This window comes from Zingiber officinale, chromosome 4A (assembly GCF_018446385.1).
Source record: "Zingiber officinale cultivar Zhangliang chromosome 4A, Zo_v1.1, whole genome shotgun sequence".
Lineage (NCBI taxonomy): Eukaryota > Viridiplantae > Streptophyta > Magnoliopsida > Zingiberales > Zingiberaceae > Zingiber > Zingiber officinale.
In genome coordinates, this window is record NC_055992.1 from 39,545,991 (window position 1) to 39,557,735 (window position 11,745).

The 11,745-nt window shown below is 42.3% G+C and overlaps 1 protein-coding gene across 1 annotated transcript; it reads left to right on the forward strand.

Annotated features, from left to right (window-relative positions):
• Window positions 1-7,916: 7,916 nt before the first annotated feature.
• On the forward strand, window positions 7,917-9,553 carry LOC121969838 (uncharacterized protein At4g06744-like). The gene is made up of 2 exons (XM_042520110.1): window positions 7,917-8,861; window positions 8,972-9,553. The coding sequence occupies exons 1-2, from the start codon at window positions 8,070-8,072 to the stop codon at window positions 9,461-9,463; spliced, it is 1,284 nt and encodes a 427-aa protein (XP_042376044.1). The 5' UTR covers window positions 7,917-8,069; the 3' UTR covers window positions 9,464-9,553.
• The last annotated feature ends 2,192 nt before the right edge of the window (window positions 9,554-11,745 follow it).

Consider the following 11,745-nt stretch of genomic DNA (forward strand, 5'->3'; position numbering starts at 1 on the left):
CTATACTTGGACTTCTCCCGTGCCAAGCTCCCTGCTTGGACTTTTCCGTGCCAAGTCTCCATACTTGGACTTTTCCCGTGCCAAGCTCCTTGCTTGGACTTTTCCGTGCCAAGTCTCCATACTTGGACATTTCCCGTGCCAAGCTCCCTGCTTGGACTTTTCCGTGCCAAGTCTCCATACTTGGACTTTACCGAATCAAGTCAACTCAAGTCGGGTCAACCAGGTCAACCTTGACCGAAGGTTGCACCCACAATCTCCCAATTTTGTATTCTTGTCAAACATCAAGATACAACTTTTCTATTCTTACCAAACATCAAAATACAACTCGAGTCAGGTCAACTCGAGTCGGGTCAACCAGGTCAACCTTGACCTAAGGTTGCACCAACAATCTCCCCCTTTTTGATGTTTGACAAAAACCATAATCAAGTTAGGTTAACCCGATAACCTAACTTAGGTTTTCCAATAGTTCTCCAATGTTCTTCCTTGAACATTCTCCCCAAACTCCAATGTTCTTCCTTGAACATTCTCCCCAAACTCCAATGTTCTTCCTTGAACATTCTCTAGATATTTCTCCCCCTTTTTGACACACATCAAAAAGAGTGAATCAAGGTTAAGAGTTTTTTCCTAATGAAAGTCTCATACCTTTCATTGAAACCCTTAGTTTCCCCCTTGATACTAAAGACAATAATCAACTTAGTGATAATCCCATATCATTCATCCTCAGAAATCGAGTAAAAACTCCCCCTAAAAGGCAACTCCCCTTTGACCAATAGGTAAAACTCCCCCTAAAGGTCAACTCCCCCTTGACCATTGCACCAACAATGTCTTGGAGAGTTTCAATCCTTTAGAAATCTAAAATACCAACTTCTAGCTGAAATTTCAGACATCAGTCGAAAATCAGCATTTTGGCACGCTCAGCCCTTTACTGGATCGGTCACCAGACCGATCCACACTTCCCTGGATCGGTCCAGTGACCGATCTAGACCTCCCTGGACCGATCAGCATCCCCTCTGATCGGTCCACAAATCTCTGATAGGGATTTCTGATTTTTCTCCCGAAATTCAGAAACCCCTAAAAAATCACAGAAAATTCCAAAATTGTAAAATTTTGAGGATACATTCCTCATAACATATATTATCATGGAAAAATAGTTTTCTATGAAAATAACTTCCATTTTCAAATCTTGATACAAAGTTCGAAAAACTTTGAAATAGCTCAAGGTTAATCCATCTTTGTATCAACTTGCTCAATGATGAATGCTATCACTAGAAAAGCTTCATCAATGTTTTTCAAATCAATTTTGAAATGATTTTAAACCATTCAATTTAGGACCACAATCTTAGGGCTAAATGTACATGACTTGTACACAAGCTTTCCCTATGATCCTCAATTTAGAATTAGACTCATCTAGGTACAAGAGCTATGCACCTTGATCCTAACTCATAATCCTAGTATCTCACACACATCTAAGGTGTATCAAACACATCCAAGTCAATTTTGATGTGAGATATGGGTTTAGGTCATCTTAAGCTAAGTTCTCATGTATTTTCTAAACAACAATTTGATCTCCATATCAAATTGTGTTTTTATCCTTAAATCAATTTAATTGATCATACATGCAAGAGATGATGACATGGCATAAAATAATATCATAAGTGGAAACATGTGCCAATGTCATGATGTCATGGCATAAAGTATGAAACTTAAATAAGGCATGACATATAACTAACCTAAGCATTATCATGACATTTCAAATGATAGTAAATTAGATATGATGTCATGACATGGCATATGACAAACAATATATGGCAAATAACATATAAAGGTATAGAAAATACCTAATTCTAGATTTAGTTGTAATTTTTGATAATTTTGATCATTTTGCCATAAATTCTATATTCCTAAGTGTAATAGACCTAAAATCATATACTAAAGATTTTTAGATCACTATGTGCCAATTAGATTGACCCTAGAAAATTCCTCAAATGTGGTTGGCACATCCTAATCACCTTAGGAATAATTTTTAATTTCATTTTCAAGGCTTGGTTATACCTTGAAACTTCCTAAAATGCCACCTTTTGCCATGATTAGGTTAACTACCTATCCAAATAAGGTGGGCACACCCTAAACCATCTAGTGTGATGAAATCACGCTCCTAGGAACCCAAAACCTATTTGAGCTCATTGGGTTCACTAAATATTCACTAGGGATGACTTCCCTAGCAACCCTCCTAATGACCCTCCTAGGCTTTAAAGCCTTGGTCATTTGGGACTCATCAAGATCAACTCTAGGGGTGACTCCCCTTGTGACCTTGGTGATGGTCTTCCTAGCCCTAGGTTTTGTTCCATAATCGAATGGAACATTATGGTAAGTGGGCTTGACCACTTGAGACTTAGGTTTGTGACTCAAACCTCTCATGTCCTTGGGCTTTTGCTTTTGACCCTTAGACCCTAGAGTTGACTTCTCCAAATTCTTAAGAGTCTTTTCTAAGGTGTCAAGTCTTGACCTCAAGACTTGATTTTCCTTCTCTAATACCTCAAGTTTTAATTTGTCATTTTTCTTTGAGGTATTCCTAGGCATATGTCTAGTTGTTTTGGGATTCCTATCTAGGTTTTCCTTAACCTTAGATGAGTTAATTCTAGGGTTGGCATTTCTAGTATTATCCTTACCTAGACTAACATGTTTGGCACCTAAGCACATGTATTAGATTCTATGGTTATCATGCTTATCATCATTGGCAATTGCAATAAAGCTACTAGCATGTTTCTTATTAGAATTACAATAATTTGCCTTAAAGGGTACCTTAGGGTTTGCCTTAGCTCCCCCTATAGATGTGCTTGGTCTCTTGTCCTTGTGAGGTTGCCTTCCCCTCGGACATTGGCTCCTATAATGTCCCCTTTGCTTGCATTGGAAGCACACCACGTGCTCCTTGCCCTTGCGTATCGGGACTCCGGCTTCCTTGACCTTTGGCGCCGGTGGAGTCTTCCTAATCCTTTTTGGACATTTACTCTTGTAATGCCCATATTCCCTACACTCAAAGCACATTATATGTAATTTACTTGAAATTAAGTTGCTTGAGTTACCTAGGGTTGAGGATGGATATAAGCTCTCTTCTTCATCCCTTCCGGAGGTAGAGGTTTCTTCTTGCACCAATCTTGATGAAGAACTCTCCTCCTCTTCTTCCTTAGATGTTGAGTAGCCCTCAACTTCTAATTCCATACCTCCATGATGTGAGCTACTTGGCTCACTTGACTCCTCTTCATGACTTGAATTGGAGCTCTCCTCATGGAACTTAGCCAAGTTGTTCCACAACTCCTTGGCATCGTTGTATCCATCTATCTTACACAAGATATCATTAGGTAATGAAAATTCAAGGATTTTCGTTACCTCATCGTTGATTGTGGATTGGTGGATTTGTTCCTTTGTCCACTTCTTCTTCTCGAGAGGTTCTCCCTTTTTATCCACCGGAGGAGTAAAACCTACTCGTACACAATTCCAATTCACTAGGTTAGTCATAAGAAAATACTTCATTCTTACCTTCCAATACGCGAAGTCGTCGCGATCGTAGAAGGGTGGAATCGTGATGTCTTCTCCAAGTCGATCCATTCTCTAGCTTGTGCTCCCCCGGGTGTTAATCCGACGAAGAGCAACCTTGCTCTGATACCACTTGTTAGGACCTTCGGATAGCGGCTAGAGAGGGGGGGTGTGAATAGCCGACCTCAAATTATCGTTTCTTCCTACAATTTAGGTTAGCGCAGCGGAAATACAATGTAGAAACGAAAGTGGAGAAGATCAAACCTCAAACACGATGATGTAACGAGGTTCGGAGATGATACTCCTACTCCTCGGCGTGTCCGTAAGGTGGACGAAACCTATCAATCCGTCGGTGGATGAGACCCCGGAAAATCGGCTAACAACAACTCCTTCTGGGTGGAGAAACCTCGCCACAAACTCTTTTGCAATAGCAATAAAGGAGTACAAGATAGAGCAAGAAAACAAGAAGAATATGAATGTAACAACACTTTGCTTGCCTTCTTGTCGACTGGAGTTCGATGAAGCAACAACTTCACGATGCCAACAGCAACTGATCAGCAAACCAGCCGAGGGAAGCTCACACGAAGCTTCAGAAACGCAGAGCTCAACAAAGCTTAGATCGCAAGAGTGAGGAACAAGAAGAAGAAGTCACCTGCCTTCTTCTACTGTAGCGGCCTTATACCCTGCGAAGAAGACAAAGAAGAATCCAGAAATCTAGCCGTTGAGTCACAACGGTTAAGCCTGGACCGATCAGGCTCCATCCTGATCGGTCCAGGAGGTACCTGATCGGTCCACAGACCGATCAGGCATCGGTCCTGTATCCCTGATCGGTCTGTGGACCGATCAGGATACAGATAGATCGGTCCACAGACCGATCCCCCCTTCTCTGAATCCCCTCGCTTCCTCAGATAACATCGCTTCCTGATCGGTCTACAGACCGATCAGATAACCCACAGTATGCTTCTGTTTGGTTACTGATCGGTCACCAGACCGATCAGATAAACCAAAGTATCACTGGATCGGTCAACAGATCGATTCAATGCCTATGTAGGTTTTAGAGCTTCCCAGCCCTAAACCCTAAAGCCTTCTCGGTCTAGAAAACGAGCTACCGAGCCCTCTCTGACCTAGTCCGGAGAACGAGCTACCGAGCCCTCTCCGACTTCCATGTCCGGTCCAGAGAACGAGCTACCGAGCCCTCTTTGACATAGTCCAGAGAACGAGCTACCGAGCCCTCTCCGACTTCCACGTCCTGGTCCAGAGAACGAGCTACCGATCCCTCTCTGACATAGTCTGGAGAACGAGCTACAGAGCCCTCTCCGACTTCATCTGCTCCAGAGAACGAGCTACCGAGCCCTCTCTGACCTAGTCCGGAGAACGAGCTACCGATCCCTCTCCGACTTCATCCGGTCCAGAGAACGAGCTACCGAGCCCTCTCCGACTTCATCCGGTCCAGAGAACGAGCTACCGAGCCCTCTCTGACCTAGTCCGGAGAACGAGCTACCGAGCCCTCTCCGACTTCATCCTGTCCAGAGAACGAGCTCCCGAGCCCTCTCTGACCTAGTCCGGAGAACGAGCTGCCAAGCCATCTCCGACTTCGTCTGGTCCAGAGAACGAGCTCCCGAGCCCTCTCTGACCTGGTCCGGAGAACGAGCTGCCGAGCCCTCTCCGACTTCCCATGCCAAGCTTCTATACTTGGACTTCTCCCGTGCCAAGCTCCCTGCTTGGACTTTTCCGTGCCAAGTCTCCATACTTGGACTTTTCCCGTGCCAAGCTCCTTGCTTGGACTTTTCCGTACAAAGTCTCCATACTTGGACTTTTCCCGTGCCAAGCTCCCTGCTTGGACTTTTCTGTGCCAAGTCTCCATACTTGGACTTTACCGAATCAAGTCAACTCAAGTCGGGTCAACCGGGTCAACCAGGTCAACCTTGACCGAAGGTTGCATCCACAATCTCCCAAGTTTGTATTCTTGTCAAACATCAAGATACAACTTTTCTATTCTCGTCAAACATCAAAATACAACTCGAGTCAGGTCAACTCGAGTCGGGTCAACCAGGTCAACCTTGACCTAAGGTTGCACCAACAAGTAATTCACGTAGCTTTTCTAGTGCTACGAAGGTGCTTCTTGGTTACAGTGGCAACCTCAGCAATGGCGGCCCTACCTCGCATGACAATCATAAATTCCTAGACTAAGCTCAACACATGGAAGAGCAAGCCATCAACTCACTCCGTAAGTGAACTCTTCAACGGAGACGAAAGAGGAGATTATGTTTTTTTTTTGAGAAAAATATAAAATGGTTCGGAGTTTTTTTTTCCAAATGAACAGTAAAAAGGAAGAAGGGGGTATTATAAGAAAGAAAATGAGAAGGGATACGTGATTTGGTCAATTCTAAAATGGATACACTTTTTGGATAATATGCAATACTAGGTACGTTGTTTGGTAAATTGCCATTTTGTCAAACAAGCTGGTACAAAATTGAACGAACTGCTTGGGCATCCCATTTTTGTTTATTTTTCAGTGATTTACAATCAAACCGCTCTATCTTATCAGACACTATAAATTTGACTCATCTTGACTTGTTTACTACCCTAGATCTTCACGCAAAATCCATGTGTTAGTTCTTTCAATCTCGACCATTCACTAGCAAATCACAAATATCTATGTAAAATCCTTTCATGTCAGTTTTGCACATCTGCACTTAGATATGTGGGATTTAATCTTCATTTGGTGGACTAAAACATACGGAGAATTCAAATCTATTAAATGATATAATTATTATTATAACGGGTTTGAGTTAATGGATGTAGATTTGTATAGAACCCACTTGCTCGCTTCATTATTATTGATGGACTGATAACGGATACGAGTCCATAGTATATATGGGTTTGGTCCTCATTAGATTAGGTCATCCCGACCATTCTCTTTGCTCTCATTGATGAAGAGATTTTGGAGCTGTCACCCTAATTTCTCTGGAAAACCAGTTTCCTCTTCTTCTTTTTCTTCCGCAGGATTTCAGGATCCAGAGTATTACACGAAGAGCAATGATAATTCTACTGTATTTTGGTTCTTCGTAAATTTCAATTTATGTATTTATTTTTCTACCATGATTCTCGATTAAACTAGATCCTTGTGTTGTATTTCTTATATTTGAGTTCTTATATATGCTTTTAGAATACTTAGGATTTACAAGATGTAACAAGATAAGAACTCAAACATCGGAACATTACTAAGGCTATGCTGTGACGGCATTTGGTTGTTGGATCATATGAACTTTTTCATCTTAAACTTAAGAAGCATCAAAGCATTGAGATTCTAGTGAAAAATTATAATTTTTGAAACTATAGGTTAAAATGCAAGCCGACTTTTTTCTCAGTTTGTGCAATCACCATTGAGAGAAGACATGCATAGTGAAGGCAAGCAGATCAAAGCATGAAGACATGAATTGTACTTGTGGGAGAAGATTACAATCGATCCATCGGTTTGCCATAATCCTATCAATTCTATTTTTACAACAAACATTATATGTAAATTAAATATATTTCAATTCTCTATTATCAGCTAAACCAAATCATGGTGTGCTGCTTTCTATGATTCAAGGTGCCATTTGCTTTTCAAGGATGATCCTAGATGCCATTGTTGCTTTATGAAATGCTCATGTCAGGGATATCTTCATCTCTAGTGGTATTCTGAGGTTCTACACAACTTATGTTTTGAGTAGTGTAAACGCAACCAACAAATGCTTGAGATCTTCGAAACCATGAGAAATTAAAGCTCTTTAGTGGAACAAGCACCCAATACACAACTAAGAAATGCGTCGTCTGCTTGGTAAGCTGATAAAGAGTATTTTCTATAATATATTTAAAATTTAAAATTTAGAATGTAAAATTTTAATATTTAAGATTTAAAGTTTAACTATAACTGTATAACACGGATACTTTAATAGTTTCTACGACTATTTTAAAATAATTTTGACAATATTCTGATATAATAATGATTCATATATAATAATTTTAATTAAAATAAAATAATTAATTTTTAACTTTGTAGTAATTATTCGTTAATTATCTTTCTATCCATTCCAATAGCCTCTACTAGGAAACACCAGGCTTAACATACAACTTACAAGATCTCAACAACTGCCAACATATCCCAGAACAACATCAACAGATTGCAATATGAATGAACAAGTCGATCTCACTAATCAAAAAAAGGGAAAAAAGAAAGAACATGTCGATCTCAATCTCCATACGATGCCTTTTTGCTACAAGTCGAACACTAAACTGGTAGTTAGCAATTTGGTCCCTTCCCCAACAACTATTCCAGTGGTCTGTTCCTACACATCACTCTCGCCTACAGCTAAAATTTGAGATTCTGTTCTCCTCGTGATCTCGTTCGGGCCCTCTCCTTTAACCCTTTACTCCTCCCAAGTCCACTCTTCCTCTCCCTCTCACAATATGTATCATGCCAACACGCGCACACAAACAAACAGGTTGCGACAGTGGTAGAAAACAGAGGAAGGAAGGAAGCATTTCAACAAATGGCTTACGGGAGAGTCGTCCTCCTGCTGCTCCCGTTCGCGTTGCTCTTCGCCTCCTCACTCTGTGGCTCTCCGACCATTGCGCCTGAGAGAAAGGGCATCGAGATCAGCATCGGCGTCGGAATTGGAATTGGCGTCGGCAATGACAGCGACGCCCCACCGCCCTCGTCGTCACCTCATCCCAGCGAATTCCTCAATGCCAAGCAGTACCAAGCGTACCTTGTGATCCAGCAGTTCAAGAGCATCATCACCTGCGACCCCGGCGGCGTGACCCAGTCCTGGGTCGGCCCCCGGCCTTGCGACTACCAGGGGTTTTACTGCGGTGCGCCGGAGGACTCCCCCGACGAGCCGACCATCGCTGCCGTCGACTTCAACGGCTACAACCTCAGCGCCCCCACCGTGGTTGGCTTCTTGGACCAGCTCCCCGACCTCGCCTTCTTCCACTCCAACTCCAACAACTTCTCCGGCCCCATCCCCGACCTCTCCGGGCTACGGTACCTCCGTGAGCTCGACGTCAGCAACAGCGCCCACACCGGCGACTTCCCCGCGGCCGTCCTGTCTCTCTCCAACCTCATCTTCCTCGACATCCGCTTCAACCTCTTCGCCGGCGCTGTCCCGGCCTCCGTCTTCATCCTCGACCTCGACGTGCTGTTCCTCAACAACAACAATCTCAACGAGCCACTGCCGGCCGAAATCGGAAGCTCACCAGTCGCATACCTTACCCTGGCCAACAACGGCTTCACTGGCCCAATTCCACAGTCGATATCCAAAGCTTCGAAAACCCTAATTGAGGTGCCCCAAAACCACAGAAAATGTGCAACTTGAAGTATTTCCCCTGTTCGAAGGCGATTTCGTTTCAATTAAACCCTAAAGCCTAATTTCGGCAATTTTGGCGTGAACAGGTGCTCCTCCTCAACAACAATCTCTCCGGCTGCTTGCCGCAGGAAATTGGATTGCTGAGCGTCGCGACGGTCTTCGACGCTGGATCCAACCGTATCACGGGGCCGATTCCCTGGTCCTTTGGCTGCCTCCTCAAGGTGGAGCAGCTCAACCTGGCGGAGAACCTGCTCTACGGAGAGGTGCCAGATCTGGTGTGCCGGCTCGCGACGGACGGCAACTTGGCCAATCTATCTCTCTCGGGAAACTACTTCACCGGGCTCGGACATTCCTGCTGGGGCTTGATCGAGGCGGGAGTGCTGGACGTGCGGCAGAATTGCATACTAGGTCTGCCGGAGCAGAGGCTGCCGACGGACTGCGCGCGCTTCGTGTTGCGGCGAAAGTACTGCCCTTTCCGGTACGAGGTGCCGTGTTGTCTGTCGACGTGCGCGGTGAAGCCGGTGGCGCCACAGCGTTACGTGACGTACGAGGCGCTTCATCAGCCGCCCCGCAATTAGCTCTTTATCACTCGGTCAATCTAATTAATTAATTTCGGATTAATAACTTAACATGAATGTCTGGCGGAAATAAATTGATCTTTTACATTATTTTGTGTTTCGAGTCAGATCAAATTCTTAAAATTTACAATATTTCTAATTCGAGCCTAACCAAGCCAAATTCTAATCTTAATCACAAACAAATCAACCCCCCCTCACCCAGACCTAATCAACTTAAATAATTATTTGTAATATTCTTTTTTTACTATTTACCTAAGATTTGTGAAAATCTTAGAGAAATTTTTATTAGCAAGATTTCAACATAATTTGCCCTCCTCTTGATAATAATTCTGTCTATGAGAACAAAAGATGAAATATTTTTTAATGAATGGATAGAGTCAACTTGGCAAGAAATTCAAACGGTGAGCTATATAGTTTCAATTCATGGACAGAGTATCAAGAAAGCGACCCAAGCTAATCCAAGAGCAACCACAATCATCCGATCTAACTCAAAAACCATTCGAGAAAGTTAGATTATTCAATAATGCAAACGAGCTATGAAAAAAAAACTAAGTAAATGAAGAGTTAGCAAAATCAAAACAAGTTAGCTGCACTTCTTTAATGGTCAAGTTGGACTCACACAACTCAATCACTAAAATTTAACATGAATAGATGTTGGACAATAGATGTATCAAACACATGACCGAGAACCATGAAGTGCGGCGGAACTTGGTTGGTATGCGACATGGGATGACATGTTAGCATCCAGGAACCCAGACAGTCCAAGTGCCCAGGATGGAATAAACAATACCAGAATGAGTCAAATAAAGTTTCTTCCGACAGATGCCATGTTGACATCTAGGTGCCTGGATGAGGTTCAGGCGTTCGAAGATGGATAAACTACAACACAATTAAATTGGATGAGGTTGAGTTAGGGGTGCCCGGGGTTGGTTCGGCGCATGGAGAGTCACTATAAAAGCCTTGCGAACAGAGGCTTTAACAAAACTTCTAATCATCCATCTTCCTTCCATTCTCTATTTCTCTTATTTCGCACACAAAGGTTGCAGTGATGAACTCTGACTTGAGCTACATCGATCACTTTGTTTGGTATTGTTGTATTCGTCGTTTTACTTTGTTTCAATTCAGTTCTATTACTTTATACTTGTAAAGGGATCGTAAACGTGTTACATACCCCAATCTTTGTAACAAATCGAGTATTTTTCTTATTCGAGAAAGAGACTAATAGTAGATTATCTATAGGAGATGGTTAACAACAACAAGCCTAGGACTAGCAGCGTGGGCTGTGAACTAAGTGAAACAAAAGTGGCTTTTAGTTTTGTTTTCACTAGATTATTATTATTGCAAAACAAAAGAATGCACACATATTCTCGGGATCAAAGTAATAAGGGATCACAAGAAAAGAATGTTGTGCTTATCCCGAGCTTTATATATCGATACTATCCTAACTCGTTTTAGCATGCAAGACTCCATGAAAGGTTTTTCTACCTTTTGGACATGGAGTATCTTTATCTAAAGAGATGTCTCCGAAGACATCAAAAGAGATAGAAGAAATGAAAACAGTTTCTTATGCTTCAGCTGTAGGGAGCCTAATGTATGCTGTGAACTAGACCGGATATCTATTTTGTCATGGGCATAGTTAGCAGATATCAAAGTAACCCAGGACCGGGACACTGGACTACTGTAAAACATATATTAAAGTACCTTAGAGGGACTAGAGATTATATGCTAGCTTACAAGGCAGATGATTTGCTCCCTGTGGTTTACACAAATTCCGACTTCCAATCTGAAAGGGACAATAGTAAGAATCAACTACAATTATATCATCACAACACACAAAATCAAAGGAGTCCTGTAGAGGTCTGGAATCAAGATTAGGGTTGTCACAAGCTCTATAAACTATCTCCTTGCTAGATAATTGTGCTTGTCGTTGGACGATAATTTTTGTGAGTTCATCCAATTGTATCTATAAATCCTGACATGCTGCATCAACTTGCTGCTGAGTTTGGTAACTATGGATCCTTTGCTACTGTATTTGTATTGCTAGTTGTTGTTAGAGTCCTTTCATTTCCTGTAATGATGCCTTCATTTGACTATAAGCAACATTGTACTCTTGGAATGCCCCCCAAGGAGTTGACTCACTCTGCTGGAGTGATAGTAGTCATGTAAGTGTTGAATCATCATAGTAGTCATGTAAGTGTTGAATCATCTTAGTATCCCAGTGGGCTCTGATACGTCAGATATGACTTAGTAAATTGACTTTATGTATCCTCACACCTGAAATT